Source organism: Beta vulgaris, chromosome 6 (assembly GCF_026745355.1).
Source record: "Beta vulgaris subsp. vulgaris cultivar EL10 chromosome 6, EL10.2, whole genome shotgun sequence".
Lineage (NCBI taxonomy): Eukaryota > Viridiplantae > Streptophyta > Magnoliopsida > Caryophyllales > Amaranthaceae > Beta > Beta vulgaris.
In genome coordinates, this window is record NC_079207.1 from 44,946,781 (window position 1) to 44,974,423 (window position 27,643).

The 27,643-nt window shown below is 35.2% G+C and overlaps 1 protein-coding gene across 6 annotated transcripts; it reads right to left on the reverse strand.

The window, feature by feature from the left end:
- Positions 1 to 895: 895 nt before the first annotated feature.
- LOC104896931 (shaggy-related protein kinase kappa) lies at positions 896 to 27,643 on the reverse strand. 6 transcript variants are annotated; one of them, XM_010683718.4, is made up of 13 exons: positions 27,460 to 27,639; positions 26,995 to 27,243; positions 23,845 to 23,937; positions 23,691 to 23,750; positions 23,335 to 23,607; positions 21,198 to 21,272; positions 15,780 to 15,836; positions 15,519 to 15,659; positions 15,365 to 15,415; positions 13,600 to 13,695; positions 10,572 to 10,655; positions 10,345 to 10,447; positions 896 to 1,460 (listed from the first exon to the last, which is right to left on the reverse strand). In XM_010683718.4, exons 2-13 carry the CDS (start codon positions 27,139 to 27,141, stop codon positions 1,372 to 1,374), a joined length of 1,269 nt encoding a protein of 422 aa, XP_010682020.1. In that variant the 5' UTR covers positions 27,142 to 27,243; positions 27,460 to 27,639; the 3' UTR covers positions 896 to 1,371. The 6 variants fall into 6 exon arrangements, 4 of the variants coding, with proteins under 4 accessions (XP_010682020.1, XP_019105879.1, XP_019105878.1 ...); XM_019250334.3 differs by having other exon boundaries at positions 23,845 to 23,940; positions 27,471 to 27,637; XM_019250333.3 differs by having other exon boundaries at positions 23,845 to 23,940; positions 27,460 to 27,637.

Consider the following 27,643-nt stretch of genomic DNA (forward strand, 5'->3'; position numbering starts at 1 on the left):
AGTTTAGTTTAGAAATCGGCAATGAACAAACTATAGAACACATTCCATTTCTCAAAAGTAAACTTCAAAATAAGTCTTGAAAAGCCATTTTTCATAAAATTTTGGTAACAAAAAGGTATCAACCACTAGACGAGCCAATTGACCAAAAGTTAGGTTCTCTCCTACTCTTCGCAAACTTTCTCCGTGGTGAGTATTGCAGATGCAGTAACCATACATCACCCACCACCGAGAAGACAATGTAGAGCTAATGATTGTTCGCTCGTCTTTTCCTTTTTGTTTCTCTCAAGTGCAAAAGAGAAATATAAATATAAAGGATAAAGGAGGAATAAGGAGGAGAAAAGTCCACACCGATGAATCTGATCCACTGACATGGAGGGTTGGAGGTTTGGAACCTTTTTGCCACCAATATGACATTAGTATCAAACGTAATTTCTCACAACTTTTGCAAGGTAGTTTAAACAAAACGAATAATTTGTTCCTCACAAATTTTCCTAATATTTTAGGTTGTGTGCATCATGGTGATGAGTAATGACCCCCTTCCTCTCCAACTGAGTGATACAATGGATCAAATAGGAGACATTGCCTCTGATTGACAACTAGATTAACCTGTTGTCAAAAAAAGACCAACTAGATTTACCGGTATAAACAATTACTTGATCAAATAGGAGACATCGCCTCTGATTAACAACTAGATTCACCAGATATAGATAACCGCTTCAACAGTCCAGTCAGCTACTAGATATCTGCCTCCCTTTCTAGCTCAGATCCATAGCACAATTATGCCCTCTGCGCATCGACCCCAATCAATGGGTCTCTCATTGCTGGTGTCCCATTACCTAATCTGCAACTTTGATGACAAAATAACTGGCAGATCTAAAATTTCATCAGTCAAGTCTTGTTTAGAAAAATATCCTATTGAAATACACCCTCCGAAACTCGACATCATTTGCTATACCAGAGTACAATCTTCCACAAGTATAGGCTATTTGCAACTACCTAACAAGAGACACCAGAAGACATAATCATGCCTAGCTCACTTCAGTCACAAACGAAATATTGGATATATTCTCCTGTGATTTGTACTGAGCTACTAAACTACGCAAATATCTCAAGACGGTTGCGTAAAAATACACGTATGCCATAATCATACTTGACCATTAACACCATGAAATCAACTCCAGCCATCTGAATTCCTTCATGTCCGAGCAGGATCTTGCAGGAACTCCATTGGCTAACAAACAATTTTCTTTACTATGCTCACTATGATCATGAGCACATCATAATATTCAACATAAGAATATTAGACAAATGCCCATACAGTCGCAGCAGATTCTCCATGCAAAGGTTGGCATAAACACGTCCATCAGCTTCTCATGAGTTTAATGCCATGAATAGATTCTGTCTTCGAGCATGCTCCGGGATGAGACGGTTCGCCATATCTTGTGGGATGCCTGAGAGCTCTGTGCGCTCATAACAGAGATACAAGTTAAAGAAAAATACCTTTCACATCTTATTAAGAAATGCAATGAAACAATGCTCAATTGCAAGGGCAGCAAAGAAAAACCCCGAATCAGAATTATATGCAGAGCACATGCACTTAAATAGCCAACTTTAATATGAATAGAGCACAGCATACTGTGATGAGCTCACAGCAACTATTAAATTATCCTGATATCACAAAAATCAGAACTAAAAGACAGGCCCACAACAGTTGCCGGATATTAATTGATTGCCATGGTTGTTGAAGTATCTCTACATATTTTTGTCCATACATGGCAGTGGTGGATCCGGATGAGGGGTAGCGTAATGTTGCGGTAGCATATAATACAAAAAAAAAAACTGAAATTTTCCGTTGTAAAATCTATAAAAAACCTCTAAAAGTTTTTTAATACGAGAAAATTGCAATAGTTCAAATCAGGTTAAAAAAAAAAAAAACTTGTCATCACCAGAAAAAATTCAGTTGGAAAAACTGAACAAGCCAAAGCAATAATTCAGTCATTTAGATAAACTAATTTTTGATGGAGAAGAATTTTTTAAGCTTTGTTAAGTTGGAGAAGAATTAGTCATTTTTGGATTAAGATAATTTCCATTTGCTTTAGGGCTCCCTTTATGAAAAAAAGAAAGAAATTACAGCTTTCTAGTTTTCTCTTCATGATTTTGAAATGCATTTACACACATAACACAATGTCTAATTAATCAATTACCCAAGAATTCACTAATGAACACAACTAGAATCATTCTCAGTCCCATTATAATTCAAGAATAGAACCCAAAATAAACAATCTCGGAAATCAAAACTTACAGCACAACATCAGAAATTGCCTATTATTTAGAATTCACTTATCACAAATTATCAAATCTATAAATCCACAAAATTCATAAATAATGCAAGAAAATAAACCAAGTAACTAACGCATTAGTAGAACTAACAATAAAGTGTCTCTTGTCAATTGGGCACTCAAATGTAATTTGTCTAATAGGTACTAGCTTCATACAAAGCGAAATTCAAACAAAAATTCCAATGTAAATAAAATAGCTTCCTTGACAATATTTATGATGTGGATTTATAAAGTCACTCAAATGCCACAAAAAGGTGAAGGAAGATTGGCTTGGATTGGCATATTTGGTGCTCAACTTTGGCTTAATATTCTGTCACCAAATCTTCTCCAAAAACCAAAAAAATAAATCCCAATACCATAAAAGATATTATTACACTAGATAATTCACAAGAAAAGATTTTTTTGTCAAAACGGACCTTTTAAAATATTTTGGTTGTGAGGGACCAAAATAAATTATGAACAAGGACCCAATTGCGCACTTTTATTTGTTGTTTAGGGCCCAGTGGTCATATTCCGCAATGAAGTCAACTTTCCAGCAGTTGACTTCATTTAATCACCTCTTCCCCTCCTAAATCTCACGTGTTAGTCTGTTAGATATAAACCCCTCTCGTCACCCCTTTTCTCTCCTCTTTCTGCTATGGCAGGATCATCTTTTGTTCCTGCAACTCCTCTCCTTCAAATCCCTCTCTCTCCCTCAATTATTCTTCCGCAACCACAAAGTTCATCATTTTTGCTCTTCTCCTCATATCCCCTCTCTCTCACTTCAATTTCCTCCCGAAAAAAAAAAAAAAACCAATGTCAGATCAAAATTCATTGTCATAGGGCAAAAATCACTATCTTTAACACACAAAAATCCTTAGCAACCTTGATCACTATATCAAAAACTAAAGGTTTAGATTGACATCTATTATATTTTCTCAAGCAACTAGCCACTTAATCAAAAACTAAAGGTTTAGATTCACATCTATTATATTCCCTCTAACAATTAGCCACTGTATCAAAAACTAAAGGTTTAGATTGACATATTAATTTTATCAAGGAAAAATTTCAAACAACTACCTTTTATAATCAACTTTTTTCAAAGAACTACCTTTTAAAAATTTTCTTTCAAAAAACAACCTTATATAACAAATTCCTTTCAATATACTACTATTTTACGTTTATATTTAATACAATCAATAAATGACAGTCGTCGTACGTGTTACTGCCGGTGGAGTAGCGAGAAAAGAGGAGAGTAACGAGAGGGGGAAAAAAGCAATCTATGGTGACTCAATTATAAGTAATTAAACCCCATATAGGGTAAAATGGTAGTATATTGAAACAAATTTGTTATATAAGATAGTTTTTTAAAAGATAGTTTTTTTGAAAATGTTGGTTATAAAAGTTAGTTTTTTGTAAGTTTTCCTTTTATGAAAGGTGTTTTTCTTGGATCTTTTTGCCAAAAGGGATCTTTCAAAACATTTTGATCACGAAAAAAAATCCATGTTCTCTATTCTCTTTTTTTGGGGAGAGAAAGAGACCCCCCAAACTTTTCTTTTCCCCTTTAGTCTCTAACACAATCACCAAACCCTCCCTTGTGCTACCTCCTCCATGTTCTTCTACCAACCCCTGCAAATTTTGTGAACAGTGAGGAGAGAGTTACCAAATAGCCACATTTTTCTCCTCAAACCTTTATGATTCTTAAAATTTTGACCGCATCACCCCTCAGCTGTATACTCGTCCTCAAGAAAGATTATGCTATAAAAATAGGAATCAATTACTACAAATCTCCACAACAATCTAGGTACATTAATACATCATATTATTCGCTGCCAAACTTTAAACATGCTTAGTTTTAAAAGGCGCTAGGCGCACAGCAAGGCGAAGGCACACACATCTCGTAGGCAAGACGCACTTTCCGGATAGAGAACCAGCATTGGCTAGCAAAAGCTCGACTGAAAGTCTCAACTGAGAAAAAGAGAGGAAGTAGCAGAGGGGAGGGTATGTCTAAAAGCTTCAAGATCTGTCCCCATCAACCTCCCTACCAGTCCCTTACTGCACCCGACGTCCCCAACATTCAAGAGTCGTTAAGGGGACATTTTTCCGACGTATCAGTCCCTTTCCCGTATCGTGCCCGGTACGGGAAACGGCACTTCGGAGAAGTACCCCGTGCTTCATAGATAAGAAGAATGAGTTTGGTGTAATTTTTATCTGTATGGTATGGTCTGAACTCTGAATTATGAAATGAATCATTTACAATTGTTTGGTTTGATCTGAACAAGAATAAGCCAATAAGGTGACAAGTTCCTAAAATAAGGTGAAGAGAATTATTTGCGTCGCAACATATGCGATGACTTGCTTCCAAGTTCAGACAGCCTCTTTCAAACCAATTCATAATGTTTGCTCCAATCCATTGTTCACGAACAAAGTTACTTTGACTTAGGGTATATTCTCTTCACTTTTATTTATAATTACTTATTGAAGTCTGAACTGCTCTTAACCAATCTTAATGCATTGTACATGTGATTTCAAAATTGGGTTTATTGGAATTAACAATGTGATGTGATTTGGGTCCAAAAAAATAAGAATACTGTAAAAGAATCTTGAGATCTAAGTAACAACTTATGATATTTAGTGACGAAGTTCTGAAAATAAGAGATAAAACAAGGATAATACTCTTGGTTCTTGCAAGAATTAGAGGTTCTCTTCCTAATCTCAATTAGAAGATGAATACAAGTCGCAACAAGCATTGATTTTCATTAGCAACCGAAATAAGAAACGCTCACAATTCATCAAAGTCAACTCTAACCCTTTGATGAGGAAGGCGTGTATTATTTAAAGGAGTAAGCAAAAGAACCTTGCTAACAAAGCACATGGATAGTCGAAAATACAAGAGAAAGAAAGAAGGAAACTTACCATTGAAGCAAGCCTAAAATTAAGGAATAATTAGATTTAGAAAAGATATACAAAAACTTTCTTTAACAAAAACACAGGGATGTTATGAATTAATATAACTTGAGCATCATTAATGGTAGGAAATAAGCAATTGTAAAGATATTCAAGCTCCCGAGAGGCTTGATTCTTTCCCAAATGAAATTTTAAAAGCTCACCCAAATTCTCATCTATTTTTAACATAATTTTCTCTCTAAATATCCCTATATATAAAGTAATTTCCTTAGAACAACTACTTAGCTTATTCCCCAAGCTAACTAAAGAAGATAATATCTACATTACCCTTTTCCTAAATATGGATTCATAGCATTACCGGCCGCCCAAACTTCCACCTTGTCCTCAAGGTGGGTACTAATCGGCTTCATCTTCCCGGCGTCGACAATCATGAGCGAGATTCCACTTCACGTCACCCGTGAAAGAATGACTCTGCTGCTGGTCACTAGTGATGCTGTTGCTTAATGGTGAAGTTTAGTATGGGTATGATTGGCTGAATGATGGGAAAAAACTTTGGTGGATTTTCCATGAGTCTATGAGTCATATTTAGAATGTTGTAGTGTCTTGGACGATTGGAGTGGGCGAGATTTTGTTTTGAAAACTGAGTGGGTTCACTGGAAAATGGGGTGCAGTGGTTTGTAAGAGTAGGAACCTTGGGTTGAGGAGGCTGGGTTGTAAAAATGGGCCTAGTATTATGATAGCCTAGTTGGGTTGGTTTTTAAGAAAAAAGGTTGGGTTGGTCTGTAAGCTGGTTGGTGTAATTTAATTTGTCAAAAGATGGATTGTTTTGGGTTATGCGCTGGGTTGGGTAATTGGGTTGAAAGTATTGGGGGCTTGGGGCAATAATTTTGGCTGCGTGTTAGAAATCTCATAAGTGGGCTCTGTAATATCCCAAATTTTAACAATTATTTTTATTAAGTTTGATTTTGATATAATAAGATTTTATAAATATAAAATTCTGAAAAATAAATTATGATTATAGTAAATCAAATTTTTCTAGAAATTCGTTTTTTAATAATACCAGATTTTTTTTATCATTTAAAAATAAATAAATAAAATTTTGAAAATTGTTAGAAGAAAATCAGACTTTATTTTATCATCTTTTTCGTTCAAAAAGAAAGATAGAGAAAAAAGAAAATTCTGAAATTATAATTTGAGTTGGTTTTAGAAAAGGATTAGATTTTTTGTAAATATTATCTTTTGGTGAAACCCTAAGATTTATACATATATATATATACCCCAAACACCGAAAAAAATCTCCACGTAATTCATTTTCTCCATCTTTTTGGTAAGTTCTAAATTTCAGATCTAAACCCACCATTGTTACTTTTCGAAGCTCTCAAACAAAAAAAATAAATAAATAAATTTTGAAAATCCCGCCATCGTGACTCCAGTGGCTTGGCCGGAGTATCGACGCCAGTCTTGGTCTTCTTCTCTTCCTTCCTTCTTTTCTTTATTCGTCTCTTTTTGCGTGCTCTGAAGTTTTCGAGTCTAGTGCTCGATTTAGTATAGGAACTTTGAGTTCCTACCTTTAACAAAGCCTTTGAAATAAAGTTGCTATAAAAGTGTTACTTTGAATACAGATTTTGATTTCCTAATTTTTAACAATAGGTTTTAATGAGTTTTGTTTTTAGTGAGGCAACAAACAACTTCCATGACGTATTGTTCATCTGCCAACTCACAAGTGGCTTACATATTCTAAAAGTTTCTCATATAATATTTAATTTTTACAAATACTTTTGTTTGTCCCATATGTAACTTTGATTAATAGTTATAAATAAAGTTTTAAACTTTACCTTTATATTTTTGGGATATTATATCACACGTCTAACTTTAGGTAATATTATTTGTTGTAGACGAAAACTTCGTAGGAGGCGAATTTTAGGTGATATTGCTATATTTGGGACGTGTTCGAGGTAATTCACAATGTCCATCAACAACTAGAATCCCGTTAGGAATTGTATGTGCTATGTGTAATACATGTGGTTTATGTGATTCTATGTTTATGTTAGATGTATATTATGTGCATGAATATTATTAGTACTTGTTATGGCTAAAATTATTATTATTAATTAATTTTAGTACTACTATCCCTGCGTATAATACATATGTATCGACTAGTATTTTGTTATTACCTTCGGATTTATAATATACATATGTAATCACCATATTAGAAATTATATTAATGTTGGTAATGTAACTTAACGGGTACAACTAGTGAGTTATTGATGTTTCGAACGGTTCTAAAAGTTGGTATTGTGACTTTATGAGGTTCTAATGATGGACGTATTGGTTACTATGAATTATGGACGTTGAGTATTTTAATTCTATAAAGTGGTTAAGTTGTAAAAAAATATTTATTGAATTGAAGACGTTCATGTTAATGTTACTGTGATATTCGATGTGTCATAACTATTAAAATATATTAATCACATAAAGTGGAAATATTATTGAGGGAATTATCCTGTGGACTTGAATCCTCCGTAGGTGATGAACAGTATTTGATTTTATTCTGTTACAACTCTTTGTTGTCTTCCTCCTAATACTATTGGTGCGCATTGCGGATGCCCATTAAATTAGTGAGGGGTGTGCACACTAGGGACGTCTGGCAAAACGATATTGGCCATTATTCTTAATTTATTTGGGTGACGACCCATGTTGAAGTAGGTGGATACTGGAATTAGTCCTGGCCTACTGACGTTCAATTCCCTTCTAATAATTAAATTTGTTGTTGTATGACTCATATAAACTTGAAATAATTGAAATGGTTAATCATATTATATACTTGTCTGTATGTATTCTGTTATACTCGTCTGTAGTATGTTATACTTGTCTGTATTATGCTACAAAAATTATTTTTAAAATATAACTATTATTATTATTATTTTATGGGATGGAGTTGTACTTACTTAGCTTTCGCTAATTTTTGTGTTTTTGTTTTCTTTTATTCTCCTCCTATTTAAATTGTGTAGGTTAATGAAATGAACTATGTTGCAGGAATGAGTGAATTTATAGTTTTTAAGTTCACATAGTTTAATAAACATTACAATACTATTATTTGGGATTGTTTAGTTTTAAATTGGTTTAAATATGGCAACTCAGTTTGGTTTATTTTGATACTTTGGTTTGGAAGTTGAATTTTTATTTTTAATAACTAGCCTTGCATTTATTTTTAACAATAGATGCGGCGGTAACACCCTAAAAGTTTGGTCAGATGTTTTAATGAAAAGTGAATGTTTTACAAGTTTTGAAACCAAAGTTTTGGGGTGTTACCGGCTCTCCCGGCTCTCCCTTAAGTTGTGAAAATTTGTAATGTAAAGGAGTCACGTGAGTTTTTACCTGTATGGGAATTGGCTTTTTGGCTAATTACTGTTTTACCCTTGCTAATAGTATCTTCTAGATCTAACTTTCTTCCCAAGCGAAGGGTCCTTCCCTCTTCTCCTATCCTCTATTTTTAAACATTTTTTCATTACGTTTCCCCATGAATTCCTCCATCCTTGACCACCAAGAAGACTTCCGGTGAAACCACCTGACTTTTCTTCAGTGAAGAAACTTGGATCTCCATCAAATCTATCCACGCTCACCGCACCATCGGCGACGACCCGGGTCCACCGCCAAACCCACTACCTCCGCCACCACCACGTTTGAATATACTTCGCATTAGCTTTCTCATGAAATTTTCACTCATCTCGTAAATCCATCACCGAAATCTCTCAGCCTACCCCAAAATTTTCCGCCGACCAAGTCTAGTCGATCATCGTCGTAGTAATAAACTCCACAGCTAGTTTCAGATGCACCCCTTTTCAAATCTGATTGTTCACCTTTAGCACACGCCTGGTTGTCTTCTTCTTGACGCTCCCCGTGATCGGAAATTTGAAAGTCAACGATGTTGGTTTCCCTCCCCCCCCCCCTCTTCCTCAACCGAATTTTCTTGGTTATTTGTTGCTGGATCCACAAGGCTTGCACAACCACTGTCCTTAAACTTCGTCGGAGTTGGTTGGGTTGGTGGTGAAAAATTAGCTTGTCGCATAACCTGGCCCTTTAGCTCTTCGCAGTCATAGAACGGTAGTAGTCAGTGTTCCCATACAAACCACCGCCCGTCAAGTCCTATGATGGCAACCTTCAACTTCTCCCCCTCGTTGAACTGAAAAAATTTAAAGGAATCCTCCAATTGAAGGATCCAGTCCTTCGAGTTTCTCCCATTGAACTCATAAATTTGAAGCTCTTGTCGGATTATCCTCTCTTCTTCAAGATCTAAAACCCCTCGATCTCTTTGACGTGTGATAAATGTGAACTCCTCCCGAATCCGTATTCTCATTTGTAGCGCTTCCGGCGAAAACCATTGCAGTTTTCTTTGGGGAATTCGAAAATCATCTCTATGATCTCCCATAATTATATGGCTCTGATACCATTTTTTTTATGAATTAACATAACTTAGAGCATCATTAATGGTAGAAAATAAGGAAGAAGAAAAGTATTTGATTAATAAATTTGAAAATACACAATTGTAAGGATATTCAAACTCTCGAGAAGCTTAATTCTCTCCCAAATGAACTCTTAAAAGCTCCCCTAAATTCTCATCTATTTTCAATATAATTTTCTCTCTCTAATTATCCCTATATATATAGAGTAATTTCCTTAGCACAACTACCTACCTTATTCCCCAAGCAAACTAATGAAGATAATATCTAAATTACCCTTCTCCCTAATATGGATTCATAGCAACATATTCCTCAAGGATTCACACAACAGTGGAGCAAGATTACAACTATGGAACAACCCTAAGAAAGCGAATTACGATAGTTGATTCGTATCACTTTGGCTTCTTTCAAAACATTAATTTTTTTAATTTCTTCTATTTTCTTTCTTTTCGTTCTACCATGCAAAGCTTATGGTAGATGAAGACTGAGTAATATATTTCCAAAGCAATTCGAAACTGCTGTCAACTCTCCAGAACTCCAGTGCAAGCTAGAGCACCAAACTAGTCCTTAATTCAACGTAAGTTGGTGAAACACAAAACCAGTTCAGCCCAAAAGAGGCCACAATCAAAAGTCAATCCAACCTGCACAGAAATTCATACCTTGTGGCTTGAAGTTAAACAAAGGAGGCAGAGGGCGACCATTAGGAAGTCGAGTATTTGGATCCCTCAATTCATCAAAGAAAGAGTGAACGCAAGCTTCCAACTGCAATACAGGACAAATACGGTTAGTATCACTAAGGATAGAAAAAATTCTCATTATAGTTTTATAGAGGACAGAAGAAAGCAAAATCATGGCACTAAGCAGCAAAAAATAGCAACCAACTTACAGCAGTGCATCTCAAATTCGGAGAGTACTGAAAAAACCTACAAATCAGATCAACTGCTTCAGGAGGCAAACGTTTCTGAAAGACCTGACAAGACGAACAACTAGATTGTAAATCGCCTTCAAATAAAAACAAAGCTCCAATACCAGGGAATGTTAACGGTATCCATGATATGTAAACAGAAACCAATACAATTCCACAACACAGATATTCAAAACAGAACCGTATAATAGTGTGATTAATACATGTACTCGAAGCCAAAACCCAACACTTCCCAAAACTACAATGATATATATACTCCCTGCTTCAGAATAATTAGACTCATAGACAAGCTGACCAGGCTCAGAGAAATGGTGGATCTCTTTGCCCATAACATAAAGCAGTAATCTGTTACCCTTCAAAATAGTTTGACCATAGATGTCAGGAACCCGGTCAAAAGACATTCCATAGAGGTTTAGAATGATCATCGACCCATTGCCTTAGATCGTCCCAAGTCGACCATCACACTCCCCCCCCCCCCCCCCCCCCCCCCCCCCCCCCCCTTAAAAACAAAAAGAAATATAAAACTGAACAGAAGTCAAATGAATTAGAACATAAAATTGAAGTTCTTAAATCCCACATGTAAGAAGCTTGAATTGACGCATCTTAAGTTGGCCAATAATATGCTTATGTTGAGAAAAGGTGAGCTGAGTGGCTGTTTTATAGAGTTTTCATGAGTTTGCAGCTCAATCTGAATTCAAGCAAATTTACCTCAGAATTGGGTTTCCTTTGGTGGAGTGCAAAAGAAGATTATTGCTGAACTCCTACATTCTAGAGTACTTTTCTAATAGAATTATTGGAATACATGAGATTAGAAGTTAGTGACTATGCTTGATAAGGGATGCAATCTAGTCCACGACCGAACTGACTCCAACTCAATCCAAAGAAAAAGAATCTTATATAATTATGAAAATAGAATTGGGTTTGCAAGTACAATCTGATCTGAATCCAACATGAATCTGCTTTTTCATTATCCCCTCATTAACTGATAAATGAAAGATTAAATTTTGTAAGATAATTGAGTTTGCCTTATAAAATATAAAGTAAATAGAATATTATTCTATCAAACTCTTATTTTCAATTAACCGCACTTTGGTTCATACAATCTACTTTCTCAACCTAAATCCCATTAGATTCGAATCATATTGATAAAGTTTAAATCTGAATAAATAAGTTCAAGTCCATATAGAGGCGGGTCAAATATGGACCCTGTCATAACTGACCCATTGGATTTCTATGTTGGACTTGGTTAAACAACACGGAAAACAAAACCTACCAAAACAGAACTACATTATTGACTTTATTGATTGAACACTATTTATCAAGATGAACTCAAGAACATTTAAGCCAAACTCAAGCTAGAATATGTAGTGAGATCAAGTGGCTCAAGCTTCAATAATATTGAAATTCAGTTCGCCTCGGCTCCACTCATGGCCAGCCCTTATTGTAATATTTAACGTGGGTAAACTGGACCAACATCATATCATAGTGAGGACTAGATTACTTTTCCATTCAGTCATAAAACAAGCAAGAAACAATTCAATCACACGTCACCACTTCGCACTCTGATTTTCCATACGTCAGCTTAAGGAAGGGAAAGAAGTACTAATTCCAAGAGTAATAAATATCCATTCGGAGCATTCTTTCCTTATAATATACTCCTTCTGACCACAATAAAATCCAGTATTGGCTTTTCAACGGGATTTGATAGACCTGCAAAACCGACCCCAGCCTAAATCACCTGACATGAAATAGCCTGACCTAGATAACCTGAATTTGACACCAACAGGTCTCACTACAAAATTGATATATTTCATAAAAAAATTTAAATAGAATATACTACCTGACAATGAGTCTGAATTTACCTAACACAAATTCGATCTGAGCGACTGAGCTGACCCAGACATGGACCGAATGACTCATGATCACTCAATTCGACCAGAACCGAATTGACCCCATGTTCCAATCCAACCAACCTGTTTACTAATAAATTAACTAAAAATGGAAGGACGAAAAAAGAGAACTTTTTTTATATAAAGCGACAAAAGGGTTGATTTGATGGAAATAATATACAACAGAACCACTAATACATTCTAGAGCAATAGGAGTTTTTCTTTTTGTGGGGCCTCCATACATAGTGATGTGGAACTTTCCTGTAAACATTGAGCAAAAAGTGTTCACCTGAGCACCCGTCCAGCCTCCCGTAACCCCACCCAACAAGCAAATCTTCCATGTTCAAAAAGCCAAAAATATGATCCAACTTAGTAATTTGATGCTTCATCCGTTTTGAAATAAATGAAACGCTTCTATCTATTATGTGAGAGCTTTTTGAGAGAAGTGTTTCATTTATTCTATTTGAGTTTTCCAATATTCATTTCCCAGATGTTAAATTTACACAAGTCATTGAAGGGATACTTCCTGAGAGTTGATGGATAAAGCAAACAAATGTAAAATTATGTTCAAGAGCCACAATTGTCAGACTGCCTAACAGAAACATTAGGTGCATTCCCCAGGAAGTTTATGAAAAACATCAACTCCCAGATATTATAACCATCCAGTATAACTTTATTTCTACATGAACCAAATGACACATATACGAATAAGAATTTTCAAGACAGGAAACAGAAGAAACCGAAAATTAAGAAAGAATGAACAACGCAAAGATTGTTTTGTACATCTGGTGGCAGCAAGGAGCTTCAATGTTACTCTCATCTCCAATTCTTATGCTACTGCATAAAGTCGTGAGTTTCTGTTTTGAAGGCTTCACTGAGTATGTCTTCATAGTTAACCATTTCATTGTTTCTTAGCACAAAACTTAAAAGAGAATCAATCATATGTGAATGTATTATGCACCAAAAGCAATTATAGGGTAATACTCCCTAAAAAAGATGGTTGGCATAGACAGAAAGCAACCAAAAATACCATAAGAGCTGTCTAACCAGCAATGGGAATAGGAAAACAGATAGAGACAATGGACAATATTTGGCCATACCTTGTGCCATGGATGAGGTTTTATTTGTGGAAACTTAAATTCAGTGTAATTGGGATTCATGCACTTTATCTCCTCCCTTGTTGGTGTTCCCAGAACCTGCAGCAAAATTATAACACGCATTGTCATATAGATAAGGTCAACTATGGAGGCCAGCATTGTTTTAAACTAACGAAAAAGTGTAGGGGGGGGGGGGAGGAGGAAAGAAGTGCATAAGAAGAAGATTAAGAGTCCGCAAAGAACTAATCTGGAAGAAACTCCATGCAGCCATGTTGTAGGTAAAAAATTCTTCTTTTATTTCTCTTTAATCTGGAGGTGCAAACCAAAATACACCTCGACCGAATCCACAACATCTCTAGAGTGCACAGTCCTAAACATTGTATTCCAATGCAGTTAAGAAAAACATCTATTTAATTATGCAGGCAGATAAGACTCAAAGTTTCCAACAGCCAAAGCACATCAGACAGGCATTAAGGCAAACACAACTTATTTAGTTCGTGAAAGCTGCAATATGACTTGAGTGTTGAGCCTCCATAAATAAATCAAATGTACTAGATCTTTAACGTAGGGGATCTTTGATATTTAAATACAACTGGGAAAAAAGACAGTTTAGAAGGTTCATGCAAGCAATTACAATTACAGAATCCACCCCACCCCCAAATACACACACACACAGAGACAAACACAATGTATGCATATATACATAGCTCTGAGCTCAGCATCCAACAACACCTACAAGTTTGTTTACCCTATCTTGGCACTCCTAAAATGGAGGTTGCATGAAATAGAATCATCCTTTACCAAATAATCTGAAACTGGCCATCTCATAATATGGAAAGGAAAAACAAAGTAGAAAAGGTCCATAAAAAAGAAGGATCTTTTCACCAACGTTAAGGTAAATAACGAGATAACAGTGTTGTATATTCACAAGGTACCCCTTAAAACACAAAGTTCCAGCTTTTGTTGGGGCTCTCCTCTTCCTTGCCCATAAATGTAGCCTGGAGTTGTACTAGGCAATTACACTTAAGGCCGACTATTTTATGCTAGGCACACTTACACTAAAATCAACTCTACCAACAACATATATGAAAAAAGTGAAATCTACTAGGAAGGAAAATACTTAGCTTATTTAAACACTAGGGGGGTATGAGTATCTTAACAATTAGCTCAAAGTACAAGGTTACCTCGTGATAGTTCCCGTGAAAAAAACATCATTCTAAGGATCAGGGAAAACATAGCTTATCCTAGTCCCTTTCATATCTTAGTCTTAATAAGCCACTAAGAGTACGAGACCCAGTACAAAAATTGACATAGCCTGGACTAAGCCATTGGAGACCATACCTCATCTTGATAGCTTAATACCAAAGAGAACCCAGAAGAAAGCCTCAATTCTTTTGCAGAACTAGACTTAAGTCTCCACTACGATAATGGTATTTCCTCTTTCTTCAACCTAAAATGCATTTCCAGGTGGATTTATAATAGGCCCACATCAAGCGATGATGGATCGAGGATGATTTATGCAAGCTGCTCAGCAACTGAGTACCAGATCTAAGGTTTCTAGGTTATGCTCCCAAGAGGGGCAGCATGGGTAACTCCCTTTACTAAGTACTTTCCTCTTTTCCATGTAGGAAGTTTGAGAAAAACCACCTATCCGTTCTACCTTTCATGACTTTTACACCTATAAATCCCTTATCCATGTGCATTCTCGAATTATAATAATGCGACCAACAACTTCAAGAAGCATAATATGAGCTGAGGATAATCTTACCTTAATGATCTCCACTAATTGATCTACCCCGCTCTCCCCAGGAAATAATGGCTGCGAAAAAATTTCCAGTCAGAGTTGGAGAGTGGACATCGCGTTCCACATAGCAGCAAAAAATTCCAAAACCAATTAGTAGGAAAAGAAAATAATCAACCACCTGCCCAAGAAGTAATTCTGCCATGACGCATCCTGTAGACCATATATCTATTGCAGTGGTATACTCAGTCGCACCAAAAATGAGTTCTGGGGCACGATAGTATCTAGAGCATATGTAAGAAACATTGGCTTCTCCTTTAACCTGACAGAATAATCAAGCAAAAATGGGAAGAAAAAGGGGACAAAGAACAAAAGAAAATAAATAAGACAGGATAAAATAAGCTCGGGCACAAATCAAGTATTCAACAAAGGAAAGGCATACCAACACTTTGGCACTTCCAAAATCACAAAGTTTGAGCTGGTGCGTATGTGGATTCACCTAGCACCAGAAAATAGCATATTAGTACAACAAAATAATGTCCCTGCAGAGGGCAACCCAGGTTTTACATTGCTAACCCTTGGAGTTTTGATGATGACAATCAAACTTATATCTAATGACTTTATTTTAGGTGAAGCCAGTGAAGGTTAAGTTCCAGAGTCAGAACAGATTCAAGAGAGGAAAAGTTTGCACTATGAGTTCCTAAAAGAGCAACTGGAATTCCAAAGGTGGAAGTGCAACTAAGTTCCACGGTTAGAATATAAGCAGTCAACATAATAGAAGTCAAGTCGATAAAGAACCAATTCAAGTGCAAGTTCTAGAAGCAGGTTGCTACGGAGGTTACTAAGTTCCTGCGGAGATTCATGAAGTTATATTGCATCTCAAGATGAAGCGTTGGAGTTGAAACTTCGAAGTGTGAAGACATGAAGGCTAAAATTATGAGTTTATTTTTAGGATTAATGTAAGTATGTAAATTGCTAAAGAAAGTGTTATGGAACATTATGAACTACTCCCTTTGTCCCAAAATACTCTCGACACTTATCAGGACACGTAGTTTTAGATTACAAGTCGTTGTTGTTTGGTTATCAATTGTTATTTTATTGAAAAGGTAGATGTGATAGGCATTAATAAGTAGGAGTAGTATTGTTTTATTTGGTAGTGTGTGGGCCAATGGTTAGAGTTACTAGGTTATAAGAGTGGTATTATTTTACTTGGAGGTGAGAGAGTGTAGGCCAATGGTTAAAAGGTAGAAACATAAAATAATAGTGGGTCATATCCAAAAATAGAAATGTAAAGTGTATTCTCAAACGGATGAGAAATAGAAATGTAAAGAGTATTAAAGTAGTTTTTGGAAAATATTTTTGAAAAATAATTTTGCATATTAATCTTTTGATTATTCTCCAAGAAAACCATTTTATCACGTTTTCTAAATTTACTCTAATACTGATTAATATATGCCTTAGTTTATAGTTTAGTAGAGACAAACTTGGAGAAAGTTTTCAAGGAAATTTTCATAAAAAGGAGGAAGAATCCTACCAAACAAATCACAACTCGCATATGCAAAAAAAAAGAATTGAGCGAAAAAGTAGTCATATGTTCTTAATCAGTTCCTAATATTGTACTTAGCGTCTTAACACTAGAATTTTTATGTTTGTTCAACGAGTTGTGAGTGACTTAGAGTTAAGTCCAGAGTATAGATAGAAAGAGCAGCTTCATAGTGGGGAAGAGTTTGAGTTCTGAGTGGAACATGCGAGAGTTGGAGTTCCGAGTAGAACTTGCGTGTAATAGGTTGTAATGGAGGTGTTTTCTATTCAGTGAAGAGTTTAAATCCGGAAGAGGTCGTAGTTTTTCTTCTTGTATTAAAACAAGAAGTTTCCACGTCAAAGTTCTCTCTTGCATTCTCCTTCTTTATAGTGTTTGAAGCTTAATTCACCAAAAAGCATCGATTAACTTCCAACAAGTTACAACTACAATTCACCCACTCTTGTAGTGACCATCTCGTCCAACAATTGATATCGAGAACTCAATCAAAACAGACAACTCTATTGAAACAAGTTCCTAGAATATGATGAACGCTTAAGAAAAACTCAAAGAGGGATACTCTAGACACATACCCTAATGTTCAACGATAAAGAGGACTTTGAGAAAATGGAAACTAATGTCATAGCTCTTAAGCTCTATCAGTGTACCCTTGGACCCCATGAACATAATAAGGTCATGGGATACAAGAATACTAAATAAATATGGGTCTTCAAGTTATCCATGAAGGAACTAATTAAGTAAAACACTCAAAAATTGATCTCTCAATGTCTAAGTATGAATGTCTAAGCATGAACATATTGAGATGAGGATATGTTTACAAGACTTCCAACATTACTAATGAGTTGGTTTCCCTTAGGAAGAGAAATTCTTATTAATGAACATGTTATAATGTATCTAAGAAGCCTTCTACAATATGAAAGATGGCGAGCCAAGATGACTCATCTTCAAGAGACAAAGGATTTCACCACGTTCAAAAACAGATCCAGAGGCAGGTTCCTAAGAAGGTTACTACGGTACGAATGTTCGATGGAACTGAAAATGAAGCGTCATTGTTGAAACTTCTAACTGTGAAGACATGAGGACTATTTAAATTGCTAAGGAAAGTATTATGGAACATCAGGAACTAATTAAGTATGACTAATTATTAAAGTAATTCTCCGAAAATATTTGTGAAAAACATTTTTGGATATTGATCTTTTGATTATTTACCAAGAAAACCATCTTATCACCTTTCCTAGATTTACTCTAATAATAGCATTGTTAAACGTGGGATTTGTTTGAAAAAAGTTCCCCAAGTTTCTCTAACAAACTCACTGTTATATGCCATAGTTTTAGGCATAGTGGCAGTTGGTGGAGAGAAACTTGGAGAAAGTTTTAAAGGAACTTTTCTATATAAAAGGAGGAAGAATCCTACCAAAACAAATCAAAACTGACATTGATAAAACAAAATTGTGTAAAAACGTTTTCTAGGTCATATGTTCTTAGTTCCTAAAGTTCCGAATGTTATACTTAGCGTCAAACCACTAGAGTTCTTATTTTTATTCAAAGAGTTGTAAGTTGGGAAAGAGTTATGGGAAGAAACTCTTGAGTGACCTAAAGTTAAGTCCAAACTATCTTTATTATATAAGGGAAGGAGGGAGCAATGGTGTCCTCTTTTGAAATACCTATTTTACCCCCCTTCCCTTTCTAAATTACAAAAGGAATGTCAAAATCAAAATTGGCACTCAAAGAAAACTACCAAAAATTAATTTACAACACTCACTCACAAATCACTTAAAAGAAGAAACTTTACAAATCACTCATACAATTGAGAAAATCACGTTATAAAAATCATGCAAATCACTCAAATAATCAGGAAAATTTATTAAAACTTAAAATAAAAACACAAACTAAAACTAATAACCTAGAACGTCAATATATACAAAAACATTTACAAAAATTTACTTGCAAATCACTATTCTCGAAAATCATTCACAATTAATGGTGGGTCAGGATAAAAAAATAGAGGTGTATTTGTAGTCAAATCAGAATTTAGAAGTTAGACAAGGAAAAAAATTATTTACTTTTTATAGTGTTTCTTATATATGATGAAACTTTTACATATATTTGGACCTATCTTTTTCTATTATATAATAGCAATTAATTATCAAGATAAAAAGGTTTATATAAAATATCATTCAAGAATTAAAGTACAACATATCTCTATTATATAAGGGAAGGGGGGAGCTATGGTGTCCCCGAATGAAGAGACTATGTTATCCCATTCTCATTCTAAATCACAAATTCACTTACAAATCAAAGGGGGCTTCAAACCAAAATACCAAAAATATAATTATAACAATCACTCACAAGTCAACTAAAATCATAAAATTACATAATTTACATTATGCAAATCACTAAAATGAGGAAACTTTACAAAAACTTAAAAATTCACTTACAAACTACAACCTATATGAAAAAATTGACTTGAAATCAAAGTGTCCACTTTCTTTACAATTTATGAAGTATTGTACTTAATTCAAAAATCAACTAAAAAATTATAAGATTAGAATTAATAAATAAATTCAATAAAACTTCTATTTTGTTCATAGAATTTAACTTTGAAAAGTAAAAAAAAGAAACAAAAAGAATGGTGAGAGACTTAAGTGACAGAAAATAAACCAATCAAATTTTGCAACTAAATACAATTATACTTCATATGTCTAATGTTCAAATTTTGACTCTTATGCCGAAGAAAATTGAGTTTCTGTTTCGAAACAAATTCAAGCACGCATCGCGTGCAAAAAATTCTAGTAGAATATAAAGAGAAAGAGTAGTACTTTGATTAAGGGAAACATATAGGGAAGAGTTGGAGTTTCGAGTGGAATTTACAAGAGTTGGAGGTCGGAGCAGAATTTGCGAGAGTTGGAGTTCCCGGTAGAACTTACGTATGTAATAGGCAGAGGTGTTCCCTATTATTGCGAGAAGTTTAAGTTCGGAGGAGGTCGTGGTCTTTCTTCTTGTATTGAGAAAAGAAGTTTCCACGTAAAATAGTTCTCTTGCATTCTTTGTTCCTTATAATATTTCTAGCTTAATTCCACAAAAAATATCTTAAGTTCCATATAAGCTACGATTAGAATTCGCCCCCCTCCGCCCTCTTGTGGTGTTCCATCTAGTCTAACAATCATCAACATAAATCATTCTTTTTTATTTTCTAAGCATAAGTATATGTGTTCTCCCTCATATGAGACGATAAATTCTATAATAGAGAGAGCATAACAATACAGTCTTACCCTAAGAAATGAAGAGGATTCATTGTTCATATATTTATTAATTCCATATCAATGCAATATCGAGATTATATTAGAATCCAAATAACTAATTGTGTATTTGTGTTGCTAGTACTTCAAAACAAACACACACACACACACACACACACACACGCACCTAACCCTCACTTGATAAAAAGGATAAAAGGAAGTATATCCAAACTAGCTAGGAGTGTGAATTTCTTTTTTTCCCCTTGAAAGAATAACCTGTATAGAAAGGGAAAGATGACAAGACTCTGGAGAACAAAAAGCACCTTGATGGAAAGGGGTACACCACATCAAGTTAGTGCTGCCAAAATTATCCACTCTTTGAACAAATTTTTCCCCTACTGATACATGTTTTGGAGAATTCACTAGTACATCTCCTTCCGACAAAATAGACTAGCTTGAACTTTGAACCCATTATACCCAAAGATAATGTCCTGTACATAATAGGCAGCAATGCTAATTTGCTACTATCTCCTAATAAAGTTTCATACTTCCATAGTTCCCTGTATAGGAAATACTTATCCATTTTATTCACAAAGACCATTCTTTTACACCCCACACTAAGTAGTATCATTTTATCTTTGTCAACTAAATAATACTTTAGGTTTCCAGTTATACTCTGTTAAAATAATATATGTATCTTAAAATAATTACTCGACATATAGATTGATTTTGGAATCATGCTTTTCCAGCTTATAAACATCTCTTTCTGCCCATATCTAATCATCAACATATAGCTAACCATAGGAAACAACAAAGAAGCAAGACCCAATAGCTAGCCCATTGCAGTATCTCTCTCGGAGCATATATGTAAACTACAGGGGGACTACAAAAACAAATGAGAAAGCCTAGCTTTTGAAGAAATGGTGGTACCACAAAAATTTACTGTTGATTTTATCTTGCACAATTCAAAGACTTAGGCCTATAGCAAGGGGATGACAAGGCTCTGTCCTTATCAACTTTTCACTAGCAGACGCATTTACAAACCAAAATCTATATAATCTCACAATTATCAAAATCTTACCAGCAAATTCTGAGGCTTAATGTCCCGATGACATATGCCAATGCAGTTATGTAAATAAGCCAGTGCCCTGCAGATCTGCACACCAATAATATTAAGCATAAAGAGGTGAGTCAAAGGAAAAAAAAAATTGAGTCTTAAAATAATTACCCATTGCCTTTCCACAGTTTCCAAGACACATCTTGGACCATTGATGTCTTTAAATCAAAAATTACAAAAAACTTGATATCTTGGAAACACAAATTCAAATGAGACTAGCAAGATTCCACTTACAAATGTTCTTTCTTACATACAGTGGGAATTTATAGTCAAAATCAATAAACTTTGACCTCCAGAAAGCAAATGGAGCATAAGTTTTGGGACAAAGAGAGTAATAAAAAAAGGATTTTGAAAGTGTTTGTGGTAGGAGGGGGGACATATGGGGAGAGATCTTAATGAAACCCTATCTTTTTTACAATAACCAGATTGATATGAGGGTCTAAAAAAGTTTAGCTAAGAACTCAATTCTTAAGCAATAGTTGCAACACCGACGTCAGCTACAATTCTTTAACTATTCTATGGAGGAACTCCAGTATTACTACTTTGTATCACGAAAAACACTTCCAACCAAATGTTTCCTCAAGATGACAAAATCAAATTCCTATACATGCACCGCAATTTTCGCAGTTCCAGTTCCAATTTTTCTGCTCAAACCTCAAGAATGCTAGATGAAGATGCTTCCAAAAAATCCACCATCAATGACCCCTTCCTTAAATGTACAGCTAAACCAACTTTGTAAAATTTTAACCTGGCACCACAATACAACATGAACTAGACACGAGATACGGAGCCATGCCAGTTTTCCCACAAAAATAAATAAATAATTATAATAATAATTGAAGCAAGCTAGTCTTGAGTTCTCTTAACCCATTTAGTTGGTCAGAAACATTCACCCGTTAGGCCATCAATCAAAAGGTCTAGGTTTATATAAGTTTTGATTAACAAATAGCCTCATATCTTACAGAAACTTCAATAGAATTTCAGCACAAGAAAAAGGTAATTGTTGCAGCCTTCTAGCTATGACCTTAAACTATCAATAAAGTAACAAACATAAAGTAACTTAATGACAAAACAGAAGCGGACACAAAAATGTTGAGATCTCAAAACTTTTATCTATTAAGTTGGGTAAACTAATTGTTATGCCTAACTGGTCGCATATAGGACCAGAAAATAAGTAACTTCATTCCTACCATCACTTATTTTGATTCTAATATGCCTTATTTGTTACTTCCCCAGTTAAAAGCTATCAGTTCAAAAGACAAACTAAGCTTTACCATGACGAGTAAATTGTAGACAAAGTAAAGTCCCAACTACAAATGCAATAGTGTTTCGTCGATCGGACACAAAGCTGTTCCGTCAGTTGGATTCCAAAACAAACAGTCTCGCCTATACAATTTTAAATAAGTGCAGAAACCTTTGGACTTGGTAAATTTTGAACTTAGAAGATGAGGGGAAAAGATTTCCTGTTTAATGATTTAGTAAGGACCGGATATTGACAGAAAATTTTGATCACAACCATACTTATATTCCCTATATGACTGTCTTCAACAACTGGACCCTTTTGTTACTGAAGCTCTTATCCGCTGCTCAGTATACTTGTATTCGGTAGTGTACATGAGAGAGACAAAGAGAGAGGGGAGAGAGAGAGAGAGAGAGGGGATGATGTAAAAAGTGTCAAAATAACAAAATAGTGTACTACCAAATTGAACTGCATAAACCTGAAATGCAGAGACCAGAAGGATAGAGAATGACTACTAAGATAAGCTGCAGCCTGCACATAGTTTCCTATGATGGCAAGTGTTTGACCAAACTCAAGGTTATTAGAAGTGGCTTTTAAGACACCGGGAAATCATCACCCTCTTCCCATCCATTCAAATGAGTAAACTATCCATTCACCCTGGTACCATAAATAAACTTTTAGCCCTCCATTGTACCCTTTTGAGCATTTGACATAAATTACCTAAAAATTAAGATTTCTGCTTGCACATTCAAGAGTCATAAAGTAATAATATAAAGGTTCCATGATTAAAAACTTACGAGACTTACATAGGACCGTAGAAGAGATAAGAAAGATAGTGTGATTCTACTTGATAGCCAATACCTGATAGGTATAGAGCTTCACATATATTAAAGGCATCCTCTGGTGCATCCTGTTGTATCCTCGTGCAATGCGATTGACGGTCTCAGGCACATATTCTAAAACAAGATTAAGGTATATCTCCTCCTTGTCTGTTGTTGAAAAGAAACAATGCTTGAGAGCTACAATATTAGGATGATCCAACATCTGCATGATCTGCAACTCCCTGTTTTTGTAGCGCTTATCCTGTAGCACCTTCTTGATGGCTACAATCTCTCCCGTCTCCCTACATTTTGCCTATGTACAGAAATCAGCAATCTTTATCAGAGACCAGTACTGCCAAAGAATTACACAGAAACACAAAGTAAAGTTACAGTCACCTGAAATACAACACCAAAGGAACCTGTTCCAACCACGTGCTCTGCAATGTAATTGATGGTCTGTGCAAGAAAATCAGATAATCTTACTGAGATCACAACAATCACCTCTCTCAGCCTACAAACTCAAAATGTTTATGCATACAATTCATACAACCTGCCTAGGTTGACCATTTCGACCACCAACTGTTGTCCTGATGACATGTCCTGCTTCTGCACCAACGCCATCAATCATATCTGGTTCACTATCCTGCTGAAATAATCAAATTAGAAGTTATTAGTCACCCGTATTTATCCTGCATGGAAGGCCAATCTCAGAAAAGAATAACATTTTACCTTTAAAACTTCTTCATATATTAAGTTCATAATCCAGATTTACAAAAGGTTCATTACGATCTTCAGTACTACTGTGAGTGTCAGTTCATATGTGAATTGATAAAATGATCATCTCATGACAATTAAGCCTATAAAGTTTTAGGGATGCCAAATTTAGGTCCATCTTTGACTATTATTGAAAAGATCTCTAAGGTTTTGCTATGATTCAGTTATATGGGCACACTATTCCATACCAGTATTTTCATATAGGTTCAAACTCACGGGGAACATAGAAAAATTATACTTTACTTCCTCTGTTTCTTTTTACTTGCAACAGTTTGACTTTCACGCTTGCCAATGCATAATTTCAACCATCAATAAGTTTAATTACCGATAAATAAAAATTATAAAAAGTATATATTCGGAAAATATACATTCAGACGAATCTAACAAGATCCAACATGAATATGTTTTTCTAACTATAAATCACCAAATATAAATTAAGTAGAGTTGGTGAATAGTGTAAAAGTCAAACCGTTGCAAGTAAAAAGAAACGGAGGAAGTATACTATATAATGGAAAATAACATAAGATAAAGATAGTTTATCAAGTTTTCGAGTGACTTGACACACTCCCAAAGCTAACCACTAAAATGAACCCTCAAATATATTCTTCATATCCTCTTCTCCCCCTAATCTCTTATATTTATAGTCTACTTCAATGATACAAAGAACGAGAGTCGATGCGAAACGTGGTACGGAAACGGGTACGGGAAACGCTACCTTGGGTGAATCAGGAATGTTGGGTCATTTTTTTACTGATTTTTTTAATAAATTTAAAATATTAGAACTCTTAGTAATCCTATCAAAATATTACTTCCTCCGTTTTTTTTTAGATGTTACACTTTCTATTTTAGGAAGTTTTAAATTAGATGTTACACTTTTATTTTGGGTAATAACTTCTCTCTATCTCTCTCCTATAGTCCTATCACATGTTCACATGGGACCCTTTTGTTTTTCACTCTCTATCTCTCTCCTCTCCAAAAATTACCTAGGAATCCGTGATTTGAAAAGTGTAACATCTAAAAAAAACGAAGGAAGTATTAAAAAATGATAATATAAATATTTATTAAAAAAGTATTAAAAAAAATTACCTCGGAGTCCATAGTACTACTGAGTTTGACTAAGAAAAAGGTGTAAATGTAATGTAGTAAAGCTGAAAGTTGTACTACTTCTTGAATTTAATAGGTCAGTTTTATTGCTTTACTTTTTCAGTTCACGTGGTTCTTTAAACCCCCCCCCCCTTCATATTTCCCACCCCCCACATTAGATTATTAGATAAAAAAAAAAGATCTTGACCATCTGGTTTCGAGAACAGCAGCATGCAGCAATTTCCATCTTTCTCTCCTCTACCGTCGCCGGAGAAGTGGCCGGTAAGATGACGAATGATGAAGAAATTTCGAACATTGTAATCGACTCACCCTCCCAAGTAAAAGCCCCAATATCTCAAGAAATAAATTGTGTATTTCTAGGACAATTTTCAGATCTAGGGTTTCTTGCGTTGAAATCAGGGACGTCGCCTCGACCTGATTCGCAAACGGAGGCGACTCAAGAGTCGCGTTTGTTCCGCGATTGGGGACAAGTGATTCGGATCGCACATCAGGCAAGCGTTCCACGTCCCTTGTATCACCGGTCTACTTGCCTTATTTTCCAAGCTAACATATTAACTAGAGTATATTACTAAAATACCCTTGCGCTCCTAGGCTAGTATATTACATCGATTAAGGGCCCAACTTAAAAATTAGGATTTGGACATGAGGACAGTGACAATATATTTCTTTTACCATATAGATTTTTCTTTTACGAAAGTGACAACCTTCTTGCTTCCTATTTGGAGAAAGGAAGTAAACTAAAGAACCAAAGATTTTAAAGGAAAAGAAAAGGGAAAAAGGGAAGGAAGAAAATTCCGTAAGTAGAAGTTACTCATGCCTTTGACCAATAAATACCTCCTAATAAAAAGTAAAAGAAAACCCTCTCGTAAGAAAGGGTTTTGGAAAATAAAGTGATGGCACGAAGCTACAGCTACCATCCATTATATGACAACCATATCTCTCACTGCTGACTGATGATCAACCATCGATTGGCGACATGGGTACCACAGAGAGGGTTGCCTCTTTCCAACAAACATAAGACTTTTATGTTCCATTTCCATGCAAAGCAATGGCTCAGATTTCAGTCCTGATCTTTTGTCAGTAAACACCAAAGCTAGAAGAAATAATGATTTCTTGCACAAGGTGACAAGGCTACAAATAATTAAAAGTTAAAACCACCCAATCAAGAAGAAATGATGATTTCTTTCACACGGCTACATGTAGTTAAAACCTAACAACATTGTTACCCATTGTGATAAAGAATAATACTTGCATAAAATCCTGATAAAATATGCTAAATATATGAAACAAGTAAAAAGTAAAGGTTGTTTGTTTCTCAACTACTGGGACGAACCACACAGGCTCTGACAAATGCGATTCATGGTGCCTTTCTTCCTCACAATAGATTATTGGGTTCACAGAGTTGCTCCCAGTATGCAAATGAAACTTAGTTTCGACACAGAAGAAAAGAATAAAGTAGAGGCTTTAGACCAGATGTAAAGGCAAAGACTTCTCAGGGTACTACATGATGTGATACAGAATTCACGGGGAAACAAGGAAAATTTCCCGGGCCTTACTTTCACAACCCATCACCCAAACTTATCAACAAAACAAAAAAAAAAAAAACAACCTTAACAATTTAGCAAGCTCTAAATAAATGTTCATGAACGTTATACTAGACAAGCAACTATATAATGAAAAATCAGGAAATATTGTCCACCAAAGCATATGTAATAGACAAGAGACAAAAAACAAACAGCAATTTCATTCCTACTTCTAAACAAAACATAGATTAAAAAAAATAATAATAGAAGTGTGTTAAGTAAAACGAATTGAAACTTACTCTATCATCATCATTGTCCATTCTGTCTCCCAATCTTAATTCAAGCATCTCTTTTCCCAGCCAATCCACAGAACTAGATGACCCCTTATGGCCATCACTTGCCATTGAACTCCCTGGTCCACCATTTCCGATACTCGCCGACGCCATTCCGGCACCTCTTAATCCGACTTCCAGTATTGTTCACCAATTTGACTGTAATTTTCCTCCATCTACTCTTACATTCACCTCCAACAGCAAATTCTTCACAACCTAAAGTAATTCCAACTTCAATACAGTTGAATTGAGTAAAATCAACCCATGATCATGCATCTATACAGAAAAAATGATACATAACATGTAGAATCGGAAAAATTAGGTTATTCTGATTTCAAATTTAAATTGCAAATAGACACCTACTTTAGTTAGCACGATCATGAAAAGAAAGATGATGAGCAAAATTCACGAGAAATTCAAGCAGATCGTTACCAATTTTCAACCTTGATGAGTGATTTGATGAACAATCACGAATAATTCAGAGTGGTGAAGGCTGTCACTGTTTTTCTTTCTCTCTCCTCTTCTTCCTTTCTATGTCCAAGTAATTTTGGGTGTTAAAATAGAAACTGACTTTTTTTTCATCGAGATGTATGGTGAGTGCCTGAGTGGTGACTGG

What these genes read in the sequence shown, in the direction of transcription:
- LOC104896931 (XM_019250334.3), bottom strand. Translation starts at nt 27,141, where the DNA reads ATGGCGTCGGCGAGTATCGGAAATGGTGGACCAGGGAGTTCAATGGCA. An exon ending in TTGGAAGTGCCAAAGTGTTG is followed by an intron (nt 15,660 to 15,779) that starts GTATGCCTTTCC and finishes TTATTCTGTCAG; the next exon opens with GTTAAAGGAGAAGCCAATGT. An exon ending in GTTTAACTTCAAGCCACAAG is followed by an intron (nt 1,461 to 10,344) that starts GTATGAATTTCT and finishes ATGAGCGCACAG; the next exon opens with AGCTCTCAGGCATCCCACAA.